At 38.2% G+C, this 27,018-nt stretch overlaps 1 protein-coding gene across 1 annotated transcript in view; it reads right to left on the bottom strand.

Moving 5' to 3' along the window:
- LOC137644446 (phosphatidylinositol 4-phosphate 5-kinase type-1 alpha-like) overlaps positions 1-27,018 on the bottom strand; it is a 327,307-nt gene that overhangs the window by 26,192 nt on the left and 274,097 nt on the right. Inside the window, exon 8 of the mRNA XM_068377423.1 lies at positions 10,961-11,113. Coding sequence (XP_068233524.1) covers positions 10,961-11,113 — 153 coding nt within the window. The remainder of the gene's footprint in view (positions 1-10,960; positions 11,114-27,018) is intronic.

Below are 27,018 nucleotides of genomic sequence, written 5' to 3'. Positions count from 1 at the left end.
TCAGAGACCAGCATGATCTCTCCACCAGGTGAGTAGTTCTTCACCGATCACTTCGAGATATTCCTCTTGTCCACCAGGACTTCCCTGCCAGGGGGGCAGGAAGCCAGTTCATCGTAGAATCTCTGGTAAGGACAATTACTAAAATTGTCATAGTCTTTACGGTCTCCAGGCCATAGGAATATTGCTCGAAGCCCTTGACACTTGGATTAAGGGAAAAAATCCAAGATACATTAATTCTCTGGTACACTTCCATCAGGACGACATGGCTTGAGCCCAAAAAACGGATTTTGAGCGAAGCGAAAAATCTATTTTTGGGTGAGATAGCCATGTCGTCCTGATGGACCCTCCCGTCTATTCTAGTTCAGCCTTTCAGGCCCCTCCCTGACCTACTGTATCGCGGAGATTGGTAGGAGCTGAGCTCAGGATGAAGACGGACGTGACGTCATTTAGCAATGACGCCCGTTTGTTTACGTCTCGAGTACCAAAAGTAGCCACGAATGAGAGTAACTTTGGAACGGCTCCTCAGTTACTCAGCCTCCTTCCCATATTGAAGCGTTAACTCTATATGGGGTGCAGATAGCTATGTGGCGTGTTAATACATGCGTCCCCTGCTGATATACGATATCCTAGAGGGAAACCTTTAGGGTACTCGCACCAGAAGTTAGAATTCTGTGATAACCTTTAGTTTAATTCTCTGGGAATATCCACTGTAGTTAAATATACCCTAGGAAGCTACTGAAGGAACCTTCCATCAGGACGACATGGCTTGAGCCAAAAATAGATTTTGAGCGCCGTTATCTACAGTATATACATGTACACTATTTATACTGTATCTACATATGTATGTACAGTAGGCTCCTGAATTATACGTGTTCGAATTATACGATTCCCCTTTTATGCGATCACTATTTTCCAAAAATAAATTTTCTGTATCTGCGAAGCTGTTCACAGTCTGCTAGTCAAGGACTACAAAACGTATCAAATGTATTGTCTTTTTAAGTTTATTGGTAGCCCTAAATACGGTGATTTATAATAAATGTTACAAAACAATATTAACATTACATCTTAACATAATTTCATAATAAAAAGCCTATTTAAGGATAAAATTCCACATCAACAATGAAATCAACTGTTAACTGTGCGAGTCCAGCTGACAAAATGTAAACAGAATTGTGGTTACGTTCTCAGCAATCTTTATCTTTCTCCAACCTTTCGATAATTTTAATGGTAGTGTTAATGATGGTATATTAAAGCATTATTTTTGTTTAGTACAGTATATATAAAAGCTTTATTTTTCCCTTCGGGCGTTCAAGGTTTTTACGAGTAGACTGGGTTCGGTTATTGGCGGTGAATAGCCTAAACTTCGGTATTGAGTCGGCAATATTTTGTCATATTTTAAACAGTATACATTTGATTTGCAGAGATTGGTTTTGCAGAGTACACGGTATACTGTAATTATAAAAATCTCTCTCTCTCTCTCTGTAAGAAATAAAACCTTAGTTCACATATGGCAACCTGAGTTTAAGAATGAAATTAACATGACTATTGTTAGTTCTGGCGATCAATTCCTCACGAAACAAAAACACAGCATTAGATTACAACAGCTGATTCATTCATTCATTCATTCATATTCTCTCTCTTTTGTTTATTACATTTAAACCTACCTCTCTCTCTCTCTCTCTCTCTCTCTCTCTCTCTCTCTCTCTCTCTCTCTCTCTCTCTCTCTCTCTCTCTCTCTCTCTCGTGTTATACAATACTTACAATTAGATGAAGAAACCAAAATCAGTTTTCTTAAAGTGTCAATCAAATACAAAACGAAAAAGTTATACCGTGTATACATCCATTTCAGTCGTAGCTTAAAATACGGCATCCGATTTCTTCAGCAAACCACTATTTTTTGGGAAACATCATTTTATTCTAGAAAATTTCTACTCGTTAAATAGTTAATTGCACATTAAGAAAGCAAGTACTTTTGTTTTTAAATTTCGGATGTGTTTTAAAAAATCGAGTATTGTTGACTTCTTTTTGTTTTACTTTTGGCTAAGATCAGATCAGCTGACGTCTAGCTGCCGGTCTCAAGAATAGGCGCATACGAATACAGTAACAAAGCATTGTTTATACCATTTCTTAACTTATTCAAAACACCTATACAGTTGATATTACATAAGCACCAATGTGTTATAACCTATCATATTTTTTTGTTTAGTACATTTAAAACACACTCACACTCACACTCACTCTCACTCTCTCTCTCTCTCTCTCTCTCTCTCTCTCTCTCTCTCTCTCTCTCTCTCTCTAACAAATGAAATCTTTGTTGCTTCACAAAGTTTCAGTTAGGCTATATTGAAAATCAATCATGATTCAATTTTCCTTACTTTCTCCAATCTCGCACCATCTCTGTCATACCGAACGTTATAGCGGCAACTTAATTGTTCGATAACTTTAAAAATCGGCCTAGTACTTGCTTCTTCTCTTACTTTTTTATAGATGGTTTCATAATTGAAGTGGGTACAAGTTGACTTATAACTAAAGTTAGGAAAAGTATTTTGGATATGGAATGGACAATCATCTTTAGTAACAGTTTAGAATTATCGTAAATTATCATTCTGTCATTAGCGGCAGTTTGTTATTGTTGATTAAACGCAAAAAGAAAAAATAGTTTTCCTGCTTTGCTATGTATGTAGGAATTTTTAAAGATATGGTAAATAATATTTGTAATAACATATTTACTAAACGCTTTTAATATCATTATTTATCACTTTAATCATGAGTGTTTAATGCCTTCGTTTGTTTATTATGATCGAAGATGGAGTGTACAGTAAACGAATGGAGGGTTTCCGTTTCAGGCGGCGTCATAAAGAAAAACATTATATGAATGGTATTCATTTCATTTATTTGGAAGTTCTAAGAAAAATTAAGTAGAACATTGGTAATAGCAAAATCAATATATAATCAATACTTGGTAAGATTGCTGTCGATGCAAAAACTAACCTATACACAGATGTGTAAATGCGTCTGTTTCTTCGTTGTGATCAGAGATAAACGTAAACAAAACATTGGTTGTCGTTTTTATTGTGCTTTTTGGCGTGTTTAGGAAACGCATGATATAAAATCGCCTTTATTTTGATAATTCTGGATTTTCAATGATACAACAAAAGCTAGTCTATAGAGTGATGGTTTTGCTATTCACCAGTTGTCTTATACAATACATATGACAAACATTAAAATTTGTCTGTAATTTGGGTCTTGTTATAACGGGAAATATACGGTGTTTACACCCATCCTGGTTTTGATTTTAACCTTTTTTCAAGTTATTAGAACTTTAAAGCATATTGAATGTTTGATTTATTTACAAGAACAATTTGATATTATAAAAAAAATGCAGTATAGTACATATAAAGTATTGGAAATGGGTAGTAAACACGTTTGAATCGGCAAGTTGCTGGTTACCATGGCCCCAATGGAATTACAGATATTTCTGTTAGTTGTGTGTTTCGAAATATGTGATTTTCCATTTATACGAGGTCATTGATCGACCAAATTCTAGCATAATTCGGGACCCTATTGTACATGTACACTTACACTATTTATATCATTCATGTATAAATGTAAATGTACATACAGTATATGTAATACTGTATATTAAAAACTGTATATTACAGTATTTATACAGTACAGTACTTTATTTCATGTACAGTATATAATTTATATTATCAATATTTATTTACATGATCCTTTAATGTTCTAATGATAACATATGCATTTATAGGGTTAATATACACTTATTGTTCTTATATATACATGTACACAAAAAAAAGTGTACGTATTCCAAAAATAGAGAGGGAACCTACTTCGCGGTTTTTCACCTATCACGGTCGGTTCTGGTCCCCATTAACATCGATGGTTGAGGGGTTACTATATAACTTAGAAATATATTAAAAAACAATGAAATGAAGCCCTTTTTCCAATTTTAGTTTCATATTTTTTTTCTTAATTTTTTTACCTGATTTTTAGGGTTTATTTTTTTACCATCATGAAAAAATTCATATCTGGCAAAAAAATTACTTTAACCCACGAAGGACGACGGGCCGCGCCGCCAAAAGACGACGACGGTTTATTGATATTTATAGAAAAAAGAAAAAAAATCTGTAAATATATTTTTCACTCTAATATACAAGTATTTGGTATCATTGAAACCGCAAGAAGATGAGCTTTTTGAATAGGGCATTTATTGTTTGATACATATTTAATTACTTTGGATATAAAAAAAAATATCTTTAGAAATCACAGTTGCAAAAAAATCAGTCACTTTGAAGCTGGATTATTACAAAACTTATTATTCCTTTTTGTTATAAAAGTGCTAATTTTGTAAAGAATGTAATTTTGAAAAAGTCCTAAAAAAACAGATTATTCTATTCAGTGATAGCGTGGTAAAAAAAATATATATCAACATATCAAGTGACACATTTTCACCATTTGGTAACGCGAATTTACAAAAATATTACTGTACAACATTCATAATTATCAAGTGAGTTCACAAAAGTAGCCACAATTATTGACTTGAATTTACTGACAGTCTTCATGGTCATCATTGTCCTCATGTTTCCTCTTAGGACGACCTTTCACCCTGAAGTAATGTTGCAGCTTTGGTCAGCATTGCTCATGAATGCCAGCATTGCATCCAGGACACCAGTGCTTCGAGCGCTTGGGACAAACTGCACATAATCTTTGCTTGCAACCATCTAACCTAGCATATACATGGCTTGAACCAGGTGAACTGACAGGAATAGGATTACGACCTGGTGAATTAGAATGTCGGCTACCAGGCGACTGTGGAATGAGAGGGTAAGATGCAGCATCCGGGATTGACAGACATTCAATAATGTCACGAAGAAAATCATCTCTCTTGAATGGCCTATCAGTATTTTGCTGATAGATAATATAAGCATTTAGAACTGATACATCTATAAGATTACTATAAATTTTCTTCCAGTATCTCCTGGTTGACCTTTGTGCAGCATAATGATAAAAGTTTTTTGTCTGAAAGGTCAACACCTCCCATATGACTTTAGGCTTGATTTTTTCTCCGTCTTGTCTGCAATGTGACATTTTCAGCATGAGCATATGTTGTCAAAAGGTAAACTGGCTTGCGAGTTGCTTTCTCTTTGAAACCACAGGTAAGCAACTTTCCTTTTCTTACATAGACAGTTTCACCTGTGCTGAGCTTCTGCTTGACCAAAATTTGAGGCAAAAATTTAGAATTGATCTTTATTGTTCCTGTGAGGGATGTCTTCTGTATTAGTAGAGCTTCTGCTAGAGGAATCTTTGTATAAAAGTTGTCAGTAATCAAGTGATAACCTTTATTCAGAACCTTGCTTTTCTCCATTATATTCATTACTACTGTATGAGTAAAGCCTTGCTGACTTCCAGTAGCATAAAAATCACGCCCTGAATACAAATCTATATGATAAACATATCCAGTGGAAGCTTCACAAAATTCAAACTTTTTTATCCCATACCTACAGTGCCGTTTATTGGGCATATATTGTATAAATGCACACCTATTACGCATACCAATCATACTTTCATCAAGGGAGATAGTCTGCTGAAGATTGTAATGATCCTTGAATAACTTATTGCAGGAATCTAAAAAAGGGGGTACTCGAAACCATGAGTCATACTGTGGGTCACCTCTGGGCTTATTCAAGGTATTATCATTCAAATGAAGAAATCGACTAATTAGAAGATATTCATCGCGTGGCATGGTTTCTCCAAAAAAGGAAATTCTAGTTGAACGAAATGTACTCCAAAAATCTTTTATATCCTGCACTTTTATCAATCCCATGAGCAAACTAAGAGCTAAAAACTTTTTCATTCTTTCATGAGTTACTGGTTTCCAGATTCTGTATTTGCTTCGTGGATGTTCTCTAATCCACTCTTCCTTACTAGCTAAAAATCTGTTGGCATATATGTTAGTCTCACGAACAAGAATATCTATATCATCATCAGTTATAAATAAAGAAAAGTATTCAATAGGCTGTGAATTACGGTTAGGAATCCCTAAAGGACCTACATTTCTTTGGGTAAAAACCAAATCACTCCCACAGTTAATACCCTCAGGCGGATAAACACGTGCCCAGGATGAGGCAACAGGTTCAATGTCAAGATCGTTGTCATAAACATCGTTATCAGTCATATAATCATCACTATCATGCTCACTATGGCTGTCCAAATCATCAGCATTTGTTTCTGAATCATAAAGATATTCCATATTAGCCATTATAAAACAAATTAACTCTTAATTTTGCATAAAAAAAAGTTATCTTTTATCTTGCCAACAGATAACAAAATCTCGATCGATAAGCCAAACGGCACCTACCACCACCGCCAACGGCGCATGCTTAGTACACTCCTATAACCTCAAAGTATAAGATTTCTGGCAACTTTGCTTTGTAAACAATCACTGATTGGTTAAAGTAGCCTGTGACGTCAATAGAAGGCGGAGCTAAAGTCATATGTAGGAGGGAGAAAGGATGAAAAAAATGCATCCACAATATAGACGGTCGCTAGTTGATAGCAATTAATGCATCCATTAAATGGACGGGTCGTCCTTCGTGGGTTAAGAAAAAAAATCTTCATATTACTTGAGGTCTATATCAGGTCTATATAGAGTAGTAATCCCAGATCTTAGTAATAATCATCAGAGGATGAGATAAAATTTGAAAAACACTAATTTTCAGGATAAATCGCCCTGGCGTCACAAAACCCATGGTCAGAAGCAAAAATCCTATATAGTTTTGAGATGCCCCAAGTCACCTTATTAAGTGGTATGTATGAAGGATGAAGTCCTGTTATTAAAAATTGACATTAGCCAGCCAGCCCCCTTAACTGGCATTGAGGTTACCTGCACAAGGCTGGGACTGGAGGGGGAACATTTTAGGGCCTCGCACCAACTGGCTTCACTTCTAGGGACACTCGAGGCAAAAGTAGCATTTGTTACCAGCTCCTTCAAAAACTCCACACATGGTTCACCTGAAGGACATAAGATGGACACCCTTTCCTTAAGTCGAAATCATTGTTGCCATTCTGAACAGCAACTAGAGGTCACAGCACGAGTCATTGTTGGGCGTTCCCTGATGAAAGTCCACATGCCACCAAAACATGAAAATCTTGCTGATGAAAATCAAAGTTCTACTGGCTCCTGACATGTCCTCCTTGGAACCAAGCCATGGATGTATTTACAAGAGATTCAGTGGCTTGCACTTTTGACAGAAAGGAGCAACATAGCTTCTTCCGCTTTGTCTTAATACCTTAATTATTTTAAATTTATATAAGTGGTGCAATGGTCCCAGCCTGGGGTCTGTAGTTGTACCTCTATGCTCCACTAACCTTGTATCCGAGGGTTCTTTTCAAGATGCTCACCGTTCCCTTGACGCCAGCAATTTGCACCTCATTTATGCTTGGCAACTTGATATTACCTGAAGGTATTGTCTCAGGTTTTTCTTCATAAGTCCTGTTGCCCCCACCACCACAGGTATTATTCCTATTTCTTTCAGTTTCCATGTATTTTTCATTTTGTTCTTTAGTTCTTGATATTTTGTTATTTCTTGCCTCTCAGCTCTATTGAGGCCAAAATCACTTGGTACTGTCACATCTATAATATTTGCTGTTAATTCTGACTTGTAGGTCTTCTTTATACAGCTAATGTACTCTTACCTTATCTTTTCTCTCATTTTTTTTTTGTGTTCTACACAAGTATTTTCTTCTATTTCCCAGTACTTAAATGCACACTCCTCTGACAGATATTGCACAAACATGCCTTCCTCTACTTTCACTCCTTCTGATGTTACTTTCTTCCTTCATGATGGAAATCTTAGAACATTTATCTAATCCAAAGCCCATGCGGATGTCTCTTGAAAATTTGTGGACTGTTCTAACTAGTTCTTCCAATTTTTCTTCCATGTCTGCATATAGTTTGAGGTCATCGATGAAGAGCAGGTGGTTCACTCTTATTGTCTTTTCTACTTCTGTTTTTACTTAGATCATAGCCGGTGTTAAGGTCATTCAAGATTTTAACAAGTGGATATATAGTCAAGCAGAAGAGAAGTGACGAGAGGCTGTCACCCTGGAATATTCCTCTTCGTATTTCTAAGGCTGGAATTACTATCTGGCCCTTCGTGTTTTTAAGACAGATGGTGGTCTTCCACTTAACCATCTGAGGTGACAGGAATGATCTTATTTCCTCACTGATGTTATATAACTCCAGACATTTAAGTATCCAGGCGTGTGCCACACTGTCAAATGCTGTCTTATAGTCTATCCAAGCCATATTAAGGTTCCTTTGCCTTTTCTTAGTCTTCTAATATTGTTTTGTTAATTAGCAATTGATTTTTAGTTCCAAGTTTGTTTCTTATACATCCCTTTTGTTCTTTTTCCATATATTTTCCTTAATCTAGGTGTTCATACATTTCATCTACTATGACTCCTGTGAGCCATTTGTAAGTTGCTGGTAGAGTACGGTCTCAGAGCTCTTAGGGAGGAAAGTGGCGTTTCACGCTGTAAGCCACTCTGGTGATTCTTCTTCTCCTTGTATCATTCTTGAGAAGACTTATTCGTAGTTGTGGTGTAGTACTGTGATCTTTAATCCAGAAATTCGGAATCTTGTTTACTCCTGGTGTCTTAAAATTACTATATTCTTTTATTTTTCTTGCTAACTTTTCTGTGGTGAACCTTATTGGGGGCACTGGTTGTTTCTGGCTGTTCTTCTTCCTCATGGTGTCAATCCATGAATTCTCTTGGTGTTGTCTCGGGTCTTCAAACACTGGCTTCCAAAACCTCTCCAGATCTTCCATGCGCTGTGGTGTCCGTACCTCGACTGATTCTTTTACCATATTTCTATAAACAATCTTCGTATTTTCACCAAACTGCCTGTTTATCTGTTTTGATTTTATCTAATGTTCTTTGTTTCTTATTTGTGCAGCTAGGGCCTTTACTGTGACATGGTGTTCTGCCAGTTTCCTACTCATTTGCTTATCTATTCCATAATTTTTCTTTTTCTTATTTCCTTAAGCAGTTTTGAGTGTGATTTTGGTCTTTCATATACTTGGTCATTTAAGAGATTTTGGCCCTTAACTGGTTTATTTTATCAGGTTTCTTTTCCTATGATCGGCTCTACATTTCTTTTCTTTGGCTGGATTTCTCTCTTTTCTTTATAATCTGGTATGATCTTACTTTGTATGTACCAGGCCACACCATAATTGATATGACTAATTTCTGTTAGACTTAATCCTGCCGGGACCATTCTAGCAATCCAAGTGTTGATTCTTTTCTCTCAGGCATTTAGTTCTTTATTTTCTTGAAGTTTGATCAGCTGTTTTGTTTTCTTCAGTTTTATTGGCTTGTTCCTCTTCTAATTCCCGTTGTCCTGGGTCAAGCTCAGTTTTGATATTTCTTGGTCGCCTAGGTGGAGTGTGGTTTCTATTTCTTTTTGCAGGGCTGCTTGATTCTTCTGTGCCCGTGCTAGATCTTGAAGAGGGGAAGCCCATTGGTTCTCGTGTTGCCGCCCTCACTTGTCTTTCTTGCATTGGGGCTGTGGGGCTCTGAGGTGCTGGTAGTAATGGTCTTTACCAGACGATCTGTATTTTCCACAGTATTCCCCAGTGTCATTTCTACGGGCTCTTCTATGGGGCATTTGTTGTTTTTTATCATTTCTTTAATATCCTCCCTTATCTTGTGAATTTCAGCTTCATTAAAGTGTTTACCTGCAATGAAATTAAATTTCTAGGTGATGAGCTTTGATCTAGATATACCAATCTTATTTGGGCAGTGATGATGGAATATTCTTTGCCACTCATTTTATCTTTCTCTTTGTCTGGTAAACTTTTCTTTGGCATACTCCATTGCCCATATCAATTCCCATTCTCCTTTCCTGTCCCATCTACTTTTATAGTATTCTTGTTGTTCACTTACTAATCTTTCTTCGCAGTCACATTTTGCTTTAGCCTCTTTTTTTCTTATCTATTTCTTCTTCAGGGAGATATTTTGGAATTTGTAAAACTATTTATGTTAATAGTCTTGTATTGGTGACAGCAATTTTCTCAGGTTATAAATCTCTCTAATTTTTTCCTTGAATACTTGGTTTCTACGTCTGCTCCACCCCTCACACATTGAGTAGGTGAAGTAGAAGAAGAGTACTTTCTTCTCCCCAAGGGACCATTTAACACTTTGAAAGAGTCTGGTTTTCCTTTTGGATCCTTGCCTTGATGGTTGCTGGGAACTTTGCTGATTTAGTGGGGATCCCTGCTGGGTACTCGAGTCACGAATCAAAGTTACACCATCGCTCTCAACAACCCGAGTGCAAGGACGAGCTGAGGGGACCGTTTTATCCTGGTCAGCAACTTCCCAGCATCTTTGCTCATTGCTCGACATCTTCAGTCTCAGCTTGGGCCATTACCAAGGAGGATACCATAGAGTTCTTAGCCTTTCTTTTCCTTTTCAAAGTGAAGGCTTACCACTGAATAGAACACAATCAACACTTGTTACATGGGAATGAATGTAAAATATTGTGCCTACTGCAAATAGCTTGCAAATAGCTTACAAATTTCTTACATTGTCCATCCTACCCCCAGCATTTACACATTCTGCTTTGTCTCCATAAAGTAATAATAAATGAAGCCAGCCAGCAATATTTCAAAATTGAAAGAATACAATAATGGATTGATTGCCTTGGTTATCAGGTCAACAGTATTTCCCTACTTATTACAGCAAAAGACCAAAGTGAAGTGTCTTTTGACAAGAGTAGGTGGGAATACTGTACTTGTCTGTGCTCACCACCCGTCAATACCTTATTAATGAATTCAACAGACTTTCTAGCTTAACTGAGGACATTCCTAACTCAAAAGATGAAAAGTTTGTACATGCATAAAAAAAAAATAATAGTGCAAAGCCCTGCAACACTCACCATATAATAACCTGGCAACAGCTTTTGAAGGAACTCAGCTTCCTTGTGCTGTACCGTTTTAATGATGAATTCATCATCACTAGTGAGGTAAAATATCGATCCACTTGCGCCAGGATTACTTAATTCGGTAAGGGGCTCCGTACATAAGGATACCTGTAAAAAGAAAAAAAAGGCTGATAATTACCATCTACTACCAGGAGTAAGTGTGATTATCTTACTAAAAAATATAGTTTAACAAACTTCATAGATAAAAGCTGTTGTCATACCCTCAAGAGTGGTACTCCCAAGGAGCTTGATGCTTAAGTATATAAAATAGAATTTCATAATCTCTTTATATATTCAAAAACTATAACTTTTAAAGATTTGTAATTTTCTTAACTATATAAACAAGTTATTTAAATGGGTAAGCTCTTAGTGTACAATTGTTCCAATCATACAAAGAAAAACTGGTGGATATGGCAACAATGTACAGTTGCACCATGCTTCCACCCAATCATCGGCGAAGTGACGCTAGCGTCACATCGTCTCTTTTGTCTTTTGGCAGAGGCAGGCAATATAAATAAAATGACTCAGGTTTGTATAGTTAGGTAAAATACAAATTACCTTCAAAATTTGTAGTTTGTTCCTACACAAATACAAACCCTCGTCATTTTAATGGGAGATCTTCCTTAGACAGGAGGAAGTCCCAATGGTAGAAAAAGGGTGTCTGTTTGTCCCTCTGCCCAGGAAGGTCATGGCCAGTTCTGATAAGGGGTACAGGCATACCAAAGTCCTCAAGCAACATGAAAATAGGAAACATTATCCCTGCCCAACAAAGAAAGCAACATGCTTTGAAACAATTATATGTATTATAAAATCATAGCTAAATTACATAATGCAGGATACAAATAGGTGCGCCTACCAGCTTGAGTGTCCATCAGTGCTAATACTTCAACGGCCACTAGAATTACAATGGAGCGAAAGGGTCACTTACATTCGGCTCCCACATCTGATATTAAAAATTAAGATATGACACTAGGTTAACTGTGCTACAGATGCATAGTTTCTATACCAATTGTTGGGCAGTCACTATCCCATGTCAGGTATAAATAAGTAACTGATAAGCTCAAACTAGTACAATTGTGCTGTAGAAGCATAGTTTCTAAATCAACTATTGGGCAGCCACTACAGGGCCTAGAAAGTAGGTATCTTAGGTCTTGTAGGCACCGTTGTTCAAATAGTGAGCAGGAAAGTATTCTTCCTCTTCCAAGTTCCTACAATACCCGGTAGTTCTTGTGGAAAACAATGATTGCAGCGAGACCACGAATATCGTAAGCCATTGGAGAGGCCCCTGTAAATACTTCTCCCAAGGGTTTGTAGACCTCATAATAGACTCGCATTCAAAGAGAAATTATATTTCTGGTTACTATTCTGTTTTCATTTGGTGTTGACAAATAAGTTGAAGACACTGGGACAACAAGGAATAATGTAATCTTTATCAAATAAGAGACGGACTTCCCTAACCGGGCATAGTAGTAATTCTTCTAAGTCATCAATGATGAAAGAGTTCAGACAATGTCACAAAACGGTGAATTTTGGGTCCTTCGAAAAGCTATGGTTGCGGCAAGCCCATGAATATTGTAAACCCTGGGAGGACCCTCGGCCCTACCCCTGAGGATTTGAAAGCTCTCATAATAGATCTCTGTTCATGTCTACTGAGTGGGTATTGCAAAACATTAAGAGATATAAAACCTCATAATTACTTCTCATAACCAGAAAGATTGTGATCTTGGACCCTCCCTTCTTGTTTTGACACGTGCTAACAAACAAGATAGGCAAGATAGGGAAGGACGGGCAGCAGGGAACAGTCCTCGTAAGGTATAAGCAAGCTGCCCTTACAGGACAAGTAACTGTCCAGATCATTAGTTACCTCCTTTAATGGTAACATTACTAGCAGGATTTGGGATCTTACCCATAAATTCTGGTATGAAAGGACTGAAAATGACAAATCTTTCCACCCCTAGAGTGTAAAACATGATACGTTAGGTCATAAAAATTGTTCTCTCTTTTGATGATGCTGGAGCTAAAAGTAAGACTATCTTCAGTATTAGGTTTCAATCTAAAGCCTTGCTACAAGAAGGAAAGGGTACTATTATAGTTCTTGCAGAAGCCATAGTTGCCGCAATACCACATGTATTATGTGCTTCGGAAGTGGACCAAATAGATGCTTCTCCCGAAGATGAATGTACTCTTATAACTATCAAGAATAGTGGTCCAGAGTGGCTGATGTTCTGTAAAAGGCACCGTCACAGAGCTAGGATCACCTTTCCTTGAAGACCTCTATGGAGGACTTGTGGAGCAATTTGAAAGTTACTTCGGAATCAGTTTCAAAGAGCCCTTTTTCCAAAGGAGTTGTTGGGTAACCTTCAAGTGTGAAGAGATAGGTACAAAACTTGTGCGGGTAACTTTCTTACATACAGTTACCGTAGTAGAATTGGCAAATCTGGGGGCTCCCTTAGAGCTTTATGATTAGATTAAAAAAGTTTGGATACCACTCCACCTGATACCGTTCTTACTCAGAGATTTTGTGGTCTTCAAATCTTGTTTAGGATATGAAAGATTAGGCAAAATGGAGTTAAGTCTTGAATGGCTATCCTGTCCCAGGGGAAATGCAATGCATGTGAAACTGAACTGGATAATAATATGCAGCCAAGTGAGAAAAGTGAAGAAGAGCAGAATGAGTTCTGTAATGAATTAAGTAGGTGTGTAGTAGGACTGGGTAGAAGGAATTATGTAGTTGTCATGGGTGACTTGAATGCTAGAGTGGGCGCTGGAGAGGTAGAAGGTGTCATTGGGAAGTATGGCGTACCAGGTGAAAATGAGAGTGGTGAGAGACTGGTAGATGTGTGTGTTGAACAAGAGATGGTAATAAGTGCTAGCTTCTTTAAAAAGAAAGATAAAAATAAGTATACATGGGTAAGAGTGGCAAATGGAAGAGTAGTAGAAAGGGCATTAATGGATTATGTGTTGATAACTAAAAGAATGTTTGGAAGATTGAAAGACGTGCACGTGTTTAGGGGTATGGCTAACGGTAGGTCTGATCATTTTTTGGTGGAAGGAAAATTAGTTGTAGCAAAAGAGTGGGGGAATAGAGTAGGTGAATGTAAAAGGGAGCTAGTGAGGATTGAAGAGCTAATAAAACCGGGGGTAAAAAAGTAAATATCAGGAAAGGTTGAAAATGGCATATGACGAGGTGAGAGTAAGAGAAACTGGTAATTTAGAGGAGGAGTGGAAGTTAGCAAAAGAAAATTTTGTTGGGATTGCAAGTGATGTATGTGGCAAGAAGGTTGTTGGAGGCAGCATGAGGAAGGGCAGTGAATGGTGGAATGAAGGAGTGAAGGTAAAAGTGGAAGAGAAAAAGAGGGCTTTTGAAGAATGGCTGCAGAGTAATAGTATAGAGAAGTATGAAAAATATAGAGAGAAAAATGTGGAAGTAAAGCGCAAGGTACGTGAGGCAAAGAGGGCAGCTGACCTGAGGTGGGGTCAGGGACTGGGTCAGTCATATGAAGAGAATAAGAAGTAGTTTTGGAAAGAAGTGAAGAGAGTAAGGAAGGCTGGCGCAAGAATTGAAGAGACAGTGAAAGATGGAAATGGAAGGTTGTTAAAAGGAGAGGAGGCAAGGAAAAGGTGGGCGGAATATTTTGAAAGTTTGCTGAATGTTGAGGATAATAGGGAGGCAGATATAATTGCTGTTCCAGGTGTTGAGGTGCCAGTGATGGGAGATGAGAATGAGAGAGAGATTACAATAGAGGAAGTGAGGAGAGCACTAGATGAAACGAGAGTAGGAAAATCATCTGGTATGGATGGTGTGAAAGCTGAGATGTTGAAGGAAGGGGGTGTGACTGTACTTGAATGGTTGGTGAGATTGTTTAATGTGTGTTTTGTGTTGTCAATGGTACCAGTAGATTGGGTTTGTGCATGTATTGTACCACTATATAAGGTTAAGGGAGATGTGCATGAGTGTTGTAATTCAAGAGGTATTAGTTTGTTGAGTGTAGTTGGAAAAGTGTATGGTAGAGTATTGATTAATAGGATTAAGGATAAAACAGAGAATGCAATCTTGGAAGTACAGGGTGGTTTTAGAAGAGGTAGGGGTTGTATGAATCAGATTTTTACAGTTACGCAGATATGCGAGAAATATTTAGCAAAAGGTAAGGAGGTGTATGTTGCATTTATGGATCTGGAGAAAGCATATGATAGAGTTGATAGGGAAGCAATGTGGAATGTGATGAGGTTATATGGAGTTGGTGGAAGGTTGTTGCAAGCAGTGAAAAGTTTCTACAAAGGTAGTAAAGCATGTGTTAGAATAGGAAATGAAGTGAGTGATTGGTTTCCGGTGAGAGTGGGGCTGAGACATGGATGTGTGATGTCGCCGTGGTTGTTTAACTTGTATGTTGATGGAGTGGTGAGAGAGGTGAATGCTCGAGTACTTGGACGAGGATTAAAACTGGTAGGCGAGAATGACCATGAATGGGAGGTAAATCAATTGTTTGCGGATGATACTGTACTGGTAGCAGACACAGAAGAGAAGCTTGACCGATTAGTGACAGAATTTGGAAAGGTGGGTGAGAGAAGGAAGTTGAGAGTTAATGTGGGTAAGAGTAAGGTTATGAGATGTACGAGAAGGGAAGGTGGTGCAAGGTTGAATGTCATGTTGAATGGAGAGTTACTTGAGGAGGTGGATCAGTTTAAGTACTTGGGGTCTATTGTTGCAGCAAATGGTAGAGTGGAAGCAGATGTACGTCAGAGAGTAAGTGAAGGTTGCAAAGTGTTGGGGGCAGTTAAGGGAGTAGTAAAAAATAGAGGGTTGGGCATGAATGTAAAGAGAGTTCTATATGAGAAAGTGATTGTACCAACTGTGATGTATGGATCAGAGTTGTGGGGAATGAAAGTGATGGAGAGACAGAAATTGAATGTGTTTGAGATGAAGTGTCTAAGGAGTATGGCTGGTGTATCTCGAGTAGATAGGGTTAGGAACGAAGTGGTGAGGGAGAGAACGGGTGTAAGAAATGAGTTAGCGGCTAGAGTGGATATGAATGTGTTGAGGTGGTTTGGCCATGTTGAGAGAAAGGAAAATGGTTGTCTGCTAAAGAAGGTGATGAATGCAAGAGTTGATGGGAGAAGTACAAGAGGAAGGCCAAGGTTTGGGTGGATGGATGGTGTGAAGAAAGCTCTGGGTGATAGGAGGGTAGATGTGAGAGAGGCAAGAGAGCGTGCTAGAAATAGGAATGAATGGCGAGCGATTGTGACGCAGTTCCAGTAGGCCCTGCTGCTTCCTCCGGTGCCTTAGATGACCGCGGAGGTAGCAGCAGTAGGGGAGTCAGCATTATGAAGCTTCATCTGTGGTGGAAATGTGGGAGGTTGGGCTGTGGCACCCTAGCAGTACCAGCTGAACTCGGTTGAGTCCCTGATTAGGCTGAAGGAACATAGAGAGTAGAGGTCCCCTTTTTGTTTTGTTTCATTGTTGGTGTCGGCTACCCCCCAAAATTGGGGGAAGTGCCTTGGTATATGGATGGAATTTGAGATTCAGGTAATCACAACCTATTAATAGTCGAGGAACCCCAAAAGATACAAGTTTTTTTTTAACTTGAAGATTCAAGGACAAATATGAACCAATTATGCTAACAAAGCACTCACATTAGGCCAATATAACAAGGTCTGTAATTCCTAACGAGATCTAACTGAAAAATCTTAACAAGAAAGTGGTCTTCCTTGGAGAGAAGCTGGCTGTTTTCTTTTGAGGGAAAGACTCACCTTTAGAACTTCTAGGAATACAAGCAAGCTCAGAATCATTGTGAGTGCGGATATAAGGAACATAAGCTCTTCTAATAAAGACTCTTCTTTACCTGGTGAAGTAAGCCGATCTGTCACCTCTCAGAGTAGTGTTCGCTTAGGCGTACATTTAGGCTATACTTTTTAAATTCTTACCGGTAGTGTTTTTGCATCATGGACGAATAAAGCCACCTAATCTGTAAAATCTGCAAAAATACGATCTCCCTAGTTAATCACACTCGAGGGGGAAAATGGAGACCTGTTAAGGTTCATCAAGGATGGAAAAGACATTTCAATATATAATGTCTCTTGCTCTGGTTGGAAATGAGATGAAGACAAAGGATCTACATCACTGTGTATGATCTTAGGTTCACTAATCATAATATGTGATAACCCATCAACAAAATGCCGTCTCATTGGGGTATCTGATTTTTGAGAAAACTCTGATATGCATGGATCTGAAAGAGAAAGGTCAGGAGTCAGGAAGGAAGCCTTCTTCTTGCTTTCAGCAGAGGAAGACATAGAACGGAAGCAATAATCTGAAAGAGAAAGGGCCAGGCAATAGCTGTTTATGACTCAGCAAGTAGACCTGTAGCTCACAAGGATTGTGAGGTTGCAGAAACTACAAGAAACTATCGAGTCTGAGCAGGACTCAAATCAGTCTGGCTGATTACCAGGCAGGAACGTTTCCAATCGGCCACCACATATTTCTTTAAGAAACACTCAAATTATAAAAGTTCTAAAAGAAATAAAAAAAAAAGCACAACACACAAGGAGAAACATGGTATGGACAGCGGTTAAAGCCACGATGACATGGATATAGCAACAGTCAGATCTTGCGATTCAGGGGGGAGAAAATGCTGATATTAAATCATTCATTCACTAAATATGTTAGGTGTTTGGCCAGCTATATTCAGGTAAAAGGGCAGTGAGTTACACCTTCCTTATGGACATGAACATTTCCCTTGCTTAAGGGTACACTCGGGCACACTATATCTAATTTCTCTTCCTCTTGTTTTGTTAAAGTTTATATAGGAGATATCTATTTTAATGTTGTTACTCTTCTTAAAATATTCTATTTTTTCCTTTCCTCACTGGGCTATTTTCCCTGTTGGAGCCCCTGGGCTTATAGCATCCTGCTTTCCCAACTAGGGTTGTTGCTTAGCAAGTAATAATAATAATAATGATAATAATTGAGGGTACGTAGTCATGACCCACTCGACCTCAGAGATGTATACTTCTGGGTTTAGCAAGAAAGCACCAATAAGACAACACCACCTAATCACCTGAGCATGGGAGGTTTTCCAAAGTCGACAATACGGCGATAAGACTTGTATCTTCATAATAATATGATGCTTCACCTTGATACAAATCCTAATGAATCTTCTATAATTATAAGTGATTAAGGATCTGGATCTAGATCTAGATCGAGACTGAACTAGTTCCTATTAGAGATGCCCTTGAAACTTTCCCTTCTCTGAAATATCTTCCCGTTCACAGCGAGTCTACCTCATAAGCAGAGGATAGTGATGGAAATCTGTTGCGGTACATCCTGGAAAATTAAATTCATCTGGTAGATGTTGGTAGTCACCGGCCGGTCGAGGGAAGTCCTGCCCCCTTGCTGGTATACTAAACAAGTTATTTTGATTGCATCTGGGACTTTCGGGGGAAGTGATAGCAGGAAGTTACTATTACTTCTAAAATTTATGATTTGTTCCTACACAAATACAAACCTTCATCTTTTAATTAGAAGACTCATCCTTAAGTGGGCAGAACTCCACTTAACAAACTAGCTGGTTAACATCCTGGGATAGCATCCTATACAACTCACAAACCAGGGTTGAATGTATGGTCAGGTTCATGGGCCAGGAAATCTAAGCTGTTGCAGAGCAAATCCCTTCATCTTTGGACAAGTCAGCCTGTGACTTAAGGCACTAACAAAATGATGGGTTTGCCTGTACATAGCCATTCTCTCCATTGGACAGAGGATGGTTCATTGAAAACTTTTATTTAGTAAAATAGAAAAGCTGCTAGCTGGAGGTGATGCTTACCTACATTGATGTCTGTCCATCTATACAGGATTCCAACAGCTATACCGCAAGAGAGAGGAAGAAGATGAGGAAAGGGGACCAAGCTATCTTGGACATGATAATTTTGGTCCTGTAGAGGAGCTAGGATCACTACAACACTTTCCCAGCAGTAATCAAAGTTCCCAGTGAAAACATATTTTGAGTCTGCTACAAAGTCAGGAACAAACAATAAAAACAACTGCCTCCAGTGTCCCTCTTAGACCAAACTCTTGGGCAGTTTTAAGGATACCATACCTCAATGTGGTATCACATGCTTTTTCAAGATCAAAGAATACCATCACATGATGTTTCTTTGAAGCAAATGACTCTCAAACGGATGACTCTAGATAAACAAGTGCCTTCATTGTAGAGCGAATTCTTCAAAACTGACACTGAATTGGTGATAAAATCATCCTCTTTTCTAGTATCCATATAAGCCTTGAATTGACCATCTTTTCCACGATTATACATAACCATGTCAATGCAACTGATTAGTAGCATGCAGCTAAAACTTTGTCTTTGTAGGTTTTAAAAAAGCCAAAATAATGGCCACTTCCCAAACTGTTGGGAAACTATGGTCTTGCTATATTCTGTTAATAACACTGATAATTAAAAAAATTTAGCGACCACTAAGAAACTGGTTGTCGATGGAACAGACCTGTCGCTTTTTTATGAAATGCACTCCAGCTGTGTGAAGCGTTCCATTTAGTAAATCAATGGCATCAACAACATTTTGAAATTCATATGCATTACCTTCTACTTTGCTCAGTTTTTAAATTTTTGTGTGCGTTTTAATTAACATTGGTGCATAGTCACTTGTAAACCAGTCATCTAATGTTCTCCAGTGAAAGTCTACCAGAAAGAGTTTGTTATTGAAAGATCAATGCATGACAAAGTACCTGTCTGGATATGGTAGTGAGTGGGCTCACCTGTGTCTAGAATCCCAGCATCTTCCTTTACTATTAGTGATGCTGGCAGACCTCCCTTCGAGTTTGCTAAAACATTTCCCCACAATGGGTGTCTGCTGTTCATACCACCCGGAAGAAGAAATGGTTGAGAGAGTTGGTTTAACACCTCGGCCACATCATCACAGGAAATACTGTCGATTAGGTAGCAAATATAGTGAACATATGGTATGCTTCCTACATTGATCTATTTGTAATGCTACCGCTTGTAGAGTAGCACATAGATTTAAAGGTTTTTAGGGAATGTCATGGATGACATACACGAGACTTCCACCATGACTTCTTCCCTGAGGATTACATGGTGGTCTGTAATTAATCCATTCTCAAGGGCCAGGAGTAAAAACATCTAGTAATGTTTCTTATAGACATGAAACTACAGGTGAGTGGTCGTGAAATAGACGCTCCAGCTCTTCATATCTAGCCCTCAGACCTTGACAATTTCACTGTAATATTTAGGAAAATATAAAAAATTTACTTTTTGGAAGATTCTTTAAAAAAGCTCCTATCAGTTTTCGGAATTAATGGGAGTCTCTGATACTCTCTTTGAAAAAAGTAGATCTTGCTAAACTTTATTTCGTATTTTTCTTAGCAGCATTCTTATTTATTTATCGAGGGGAATGGTGAACCTCGACTTTAATCTCTGATATATTTTGACTTTTTTAAGGGATATCCTTTTCCGATAGGACCTTGTACCTACTTGCAATTGGCATTTTTGCATTTCTCAGAGGGGATAGGGATGGTGGTCGTCATCTTTTTCCATTAAAAGATGGAAAGCTATGTGGATTATGTACCTCTGCATAGATAGGTGCACCTCTAGCATAAGTTTCTTTCCCTGAATCCAGCAATAACACTACCCAAGATAAAAGCCTTAGACTGGCAGATTCAGAGGAAGGAGGTGGTACCTTTTTGACGATAGGCACAGAATTTAGAAAGAGGAAGTTTTCCATTACCTGGTCTAGCTGGTGTTACAGTTCTCTCTGGATGTCCAGCATCCTTAGATTTTAAGGCCTTGGCTGAGTTTTTGTCTTGCTTAGAGGTTGCCTAGCATATCCCATACTGATATGTTCTCCAAGCAACTTTTGAACAGCTGCTTCTTCTATTTGATATTTAGGACATTTCTTACTGGTTGGTTTGTGATTCTGGCTAGAATTAGTATATCTTGCAATATTACTGCAGGGTCCATGCTCAGAATTAGAACAAGTGTCACAGATCCTTACATTTTTATATACGATGGATGTCCAAATTTGAGGTAATTATAGCACTGCAAAGGTTTCTGTTTATACATGCAAACTAGTAATTCTCTCATTTTCGTGAGAGGGTACATCACAGTCTTCAAACAGAAAAATAATCATAGTGGTTCTGGGAATCTTATGAACCTTCTATATTTCCTTTGGACACTTATGCAAGATTTCATCCTCACTAAACTCAAAGATCTTTAATAAAAATCACCACTTTCATAACTATATATCAAATGTGGCTTGATATTCACCATTAAATTTCCTTCTACTTTTAGATTATTCATCATAAAAGATTGCATTCTAGATTTGGTGTGAATTAAGATTAACTTCTTGCCAAATCTAGAAATGTCCCACTGCTCTATACTACCCACTTTCTATTGTAATATTTTACTAAATTTAAAGTTACATTTTTTCTGCCTTAGATGTTGCAATAATCCACATTGTTGGTTTAAGCTTTCTTTCTATGGGATTTATTTTAGTGTCACCAGATTCACTTTGATACCTGTCACTGGGGCAACATATGTCCAAGTTTCTAGGAACTGCATTGCATATCACTCATTATTTCACAATTGTCAATCTTTATTTTGGAAATTTCACATACATTATTGCTTTGAAAGTTTCCTTGTGGTTAGTAAAACAAATCAATGCTTCCCATTTATCATTTTCTTTGAAATTCATTCTGATTTCATTAATTTTACAGTAAGGTTTAAAAGCCATCCACAATGTTTCATAATGACAATTTAGGAGTATATCACACATGTGAAGGACTTTTAATTTCCTTACATTACCATCAGTTTTCTGAACACTTGAAAAGCAATTCTTATTAGTTCCTAATTGTCAAGAATTTTCCTTAATTAAACTAGCAGAGGTCGTGAACAGTGCCAAGGGGAAGTCAGCATATACAGGGGAGGGAGGATTGTTATCAGCAGAATCCATAAGGGCGATGTTTAGTTTTTTTTTTTTTTTGGTTTACCCGCTAGAGAATATTAAGAAATTATCATACGTTGGAAAGGAAATTTGCAATCTCCACTATCAGCACAGAGAGAGTATACAGCCCAGATGGTCCACTTTATACCCTACCTGTGGGATAGTACCAAAATAGATGAAGAGGCACAGGTATAAGCTAAACCTACCTGTTAGAAATGAGACCAAGAAAATATGGAATCATCCTCCCCATATCTGTAAAGATGGAATTCCGGCTGAAAGTCAAGAGTTCTACGTCAAGGATTGAATTGAATTGAATTGAATTGAATATAGGATTTAGGCATTAAGCCAAGCACTGGGGCATCTAAGGCCATTCAGCGCTATATAATGAAAATCATTCAATCATATCTGTACACTCACACCATTTAGTATCATTTTAACCTTTAATACAAATCGTAACACTTTCATACAATAAAATCTAGATGTGAAATAAATAGGGATTAAAAGGGTAAAATAAATAAAAAAATAATAAAATCAATTATAGCACATAATATAACCCAATACTTTGTACAAATTTTCTCAAGTTCAGGGTATTACAGTTTTCCCCCAGTATATCTCTTAAAGGTTTGTCCTGGAGTAAATGTGTCCTCCTCTGAAGATTAAAAACAGGACAATCGACTAAAATGTGTTTAACATCCATTGTCACTTGACAGGTATTACAAAGAGGGGCCTGTCTCCCTTCCCCACTCTTCATTAAATAATTGTGCGTTGCATGTGTATGGCCAATACGCAGCCTAGTTAAAATAATGGTATCCCTTCTACTTGTAGAATTACAAGATGACCATTTATCCACCAATGGGTGGATTTGTTTCAATTTTGTATTGGTGGTCAGTTCAGACCATCGAGCTTGCCACTTATTTTTACAGTAAAGATGAATCTCACTTTTAAGATCTTTGTAAGGAATACTCAAGGGGGATGGATTACTTAGCCCTGAAGCTTCCTTTGCTGCCTTATCTACTTGTTCATTCCCATCCACCCCAACATGGGCAGGGACCCAACAGAAGTGAACACTGATACTCTTCCTAGACTGCAGAAGTACTAACCAGTCCTGCACCTCTTGTACTAGATGATGGCCTGGCATAATTTGTTTTAATGAGAGTAAAACACTATTGGAATCCGTAAAAATTGTATAAAAACTATTTTGGTTGCCATTTTTAAAAATATGTTGGACTGCGAGAATTATTGCGTACAGCTCAGCAGTAAAAATTGAACAAGAGGATGGGAGTTTCCTTCTAATAACAATATCCCCCACCACAGCTGCACTTCCAACTCCTGCAGCCGATTTGGAGCCATCTGTTAAAACATGTTTCCCATGATGTTGAGCAGCATGATTTAAAAACTCACTTTTCATTACCCTACTAGGTAAGGTATTTTTCCCTCCTGCCGTAAAACATACTTTAACAGGTGGATTACACCAAGGAGGAGACTTGGGATATCCTACCTCTGCTATCTGTGCTGTTAACAAGCCTACTTCTCTAGCATCGTTTTTCAGCTGTACTTCCAAAGGCTTAGGCACTCTAGATCTGTTAGGAGCCCGATCTAAAGGCGCCCTAACATATTTACAGTTAGGATTGTTTCTCACAGCAAGGGACCTAGCTAAAAACCTCAAACTCAACTCCTCTCTGCGAATGGAAAGGGGAGGTATGCCAGAATCAACATAGAGACTGTCAATGGGAGATGTTCTGTAAGCACCCGTGCAGATGCGAAGCCCAGCATTGTGAACAATATCAAGTTTTCCAAGTAAAGTCTTTGTAGCTGACCCATATATTTGGCATGCATAGTCTAACTTGCTCAGACACAAAGATGTATAAATTCTAAGCAAAGTTGTTCTATCAGCACCCCAATCAAAATGCGATATCACTTTCAGAATGTTCAGTGACTTCTTAACCCTGATAGATAGGTCATTTATATGGGGACCAAATGTCATTTTCTTGTCGAAAATGACTCCAAGAAACTTGACACTATCCTCATATGGCAAAATACAATCATTTAAGAAAAGGGTGGGGATCTCTTCCCTTTTACGAGTACAAGTAAAGCGAATGGCTTTGGTCTTCTGAGGAGAAAACATGAATCCACGAGAATTTGCCCATGCGGAAGCAGCATTTATTGCAATTTGAAGATTTTGGCATGCTTGAAGTGCAGATGATCCACTACAATAAATTGCAAAGTCATCGACAAATAGTGATCCTTGTATGCCAGGAGGTATGTGACTAATGAGACTATTAATTGCAACAGCAAACAAGGTCACACTCAATACGCTGCCTTGGGGGACACCTTCTTCTTGCATGTAGGATGAAGATAGTTCCGACCCTACTCTCACTTTAATGGAGCGGTTTGATAAAAATTCTTCAATAAAAGAGAACATATGTCCTCCTATACCCCACGAGGCCAATTGCTTTAAAATACCACCCCTCCAGGTGGTGTCATATGCCTTTTCGAGGTCAAAAAAGACACCCACCACCTGGTTTTGGTTAGAAAAAGCATTTGAAATTTCCCTTGATAACATCAGCAAAGGGTCTAGAGTACTTCGGTTCTTCCTAAAACCAAACTGTCTGTTAGATAAAAGATTTTTTGATTCTAGATACCACACAAGTCTGTTGTTGATCATTCTCTCAAATAGTTTGCATATGCAACTGGTCAAGGATATGGGCCTATAACTAGATGGCAGTTCTGGGTCTTTACCAGACTTGTGGCCTGGAATTACAATTGAAGTATGCCAGGAATCAGGAGATGTATGGGAAGCCCATAGACCATTAAAGGTTTCTAATAAAAATTCCTTGGTATCCACTGGAAGATGTGATATCATTTCATACCGGATGCCATCCTCACCTGGGGCAGTTAAAGAAGAGCTGGAGATAGCATTTTGCATCTCCTCCATACTAAAAGCCAGGTTAAAAGCTTCAGTATTTGAAGAAGCAGGAGGAACAACAGATGTTGATGCTCTAATTTGTTGAAATGCTGGGGAATAGTTGTCAGCACTTGATACATGAGCAAAGTGCTTAGCAAGAACCTCTGCTACATCTTTGGGGTCAGATATATATCTATTATTTTCCCTTAATATTGGTAGAGGCTTAGGGACGAATTTACCTTGAAGTTTTCTAATCTTGTCCCATATTTCCTTTGAAGGAGTTTTGGTATTAATATTAGATATATATTTCTTCCAAGATGCTCTCTTTGCTTTTTTAAAAATTCTTTTTTGTTTGGCACAGGCTCTGAGATATGCTATTCTATCTGCTAAATAGTTTGTCCTCAAGTATCTTCTGAAGCAAGTTCGGGTCACTTTTCTTGCGTTGGCACATTCTTTACTCCACCAAGGAACTACAGAGCGATGAGGTAAACCGCATGTTTTAGGTATAAACTTGCTAGCATTATCATCAATAATATTTTCAAGATGTTGATAGGCATGCACTGGAGATGCAAATTCATCATATTCTTTATCAGTGTGTGAACAGTTTTCATAAGCTGCCCAGTCTGCCTCATCTATCTTCCATTTTGGTGGACACTGAGAAGGAAGATTATGGACATAATTTAACATTATTGGCCAATGGTCACTGCCATGTAGGTGTTCATTTACTGACCAAAGGTAGTCCAATCGAATGGATGAGGAACAGATTGACAAATCAATGGCTGATGTAGAGTTGTGGAATACATCATACCTAGTTGGAGAACCATCATTCATTAGTATGACATCATTGTTGTCGATTAATTCTTCAACAAGATTACCCCATCTATCGCACACATTTCCACCCCATAAAGTATGCTTTGCATTAAAATCACCCATCAAAATAAAAGGGGCAGGAAGCTGATTGATCAAGTCTTGGAGGTCAGAAAGTCTAAGCCTTCTTGGATTACCAGCATGATCTAAGAGGAAAAGTTCTAAGGATGGTTCAATATATAGCGAGCATAAAGTAATTTTTTTCCCGATATGAGTTCTAACTGCACATGCCTGTAGTGGTGTATTGAGTGGGATTGTTTCAAATTTTACAGATTTGTGAATAATAAAACCTGTACCACCTTGAGCTCTTGCAGCTTGCAAAGGAGGGGATCTACAAAAATGATAATTGAGTCCAGGATTAAATGGTTTGTCACTGATCTTGGTTTCCTGTAGACAAATTACCTTCGTGTCTGAGTCCCTAGTTAAAGTTTTTATTTGCTCAATGCTAGTACTTAGACCTCTGCAATTCCACTGGATGATAGACATTATCTTTTGTTATTATTTTTCTTTGTCTTATTTGTCTTTTGGGACTTTTCAGATGAAGCCATGTAAGGCCTGGAGATGGAAGGCTTTACTAGGCCACCACTCTTCTTTTCTTTCTTTCTAGGATCTTTATAAGAGTCAACCTTAGGATCATGAGCAGTAGGGCACTTACCTGACTTAGATGAAGGTGAGGATGATGGGGACCTTTTCCTCTTTGGAAGATCTTGTTTTCCAATCTCCATCAAATCAGGTAGAGATTCTGCCTGAGACAATACATTTAAGGTGGTGGAAGCCACATTGGCTTCCTTGGAGGATTGCGCTAGAACTTCAACAGTTCGAGCACTTAACCCAGAAGGCTGGGCTACTACCTCTAGGGGAGATGCTCCTATCAGTGACAATACTTTTGGTGTATTGGAAACCATATTGACCTCTTTGGAGGTTTGTGCTCTGGCTTTTATAGGCAGAGCACTTGACCCAGATGGCTGGGCTACTACCACTAAGGGAGATGCACCTGACGGGCCAGGTGCTGCCACTGGTCCCCCTGTGGTAGTAAGGGGTAGTGGATTATAATCTTTTGTTGGCATCTTAACCGCGTGAGCAAAATTAAGTTGCCGATTGAGTAAATGCTTTGCATAACCTACACTTATATGTTCAGCATTTGCTTTCAAGATTGCAGCTTCTTCATTCTTGTATTCTCTACATCTTTTATCATTTGGTTTATGATGATCTTTACAGTTTGCACAGGTTGTATCTCTGTTGCATTGGCCATGTTCAAACAAAGAACAGTTAATAA

This window comes from Palaemon carinicauda, chromosome 7 (assembly GCF_036898095.1).
Source record: "Palaemon carinicauda isolate YSFRI2023 chromosome 7, ASM3689809v2, whole genome shotgun sequence".
Classification (NCBI taxonomy): Eukaryota; Metazoa; Arthropoda; class Malacostraca; order Decapoda; family Palaemonidae; genus Palaemon; species Palaemon carinicauda.
Note: the sequence above shows the minus strand (reverse complement) of the source record. Positions and strands in the feature narration are given on the sequence as shown.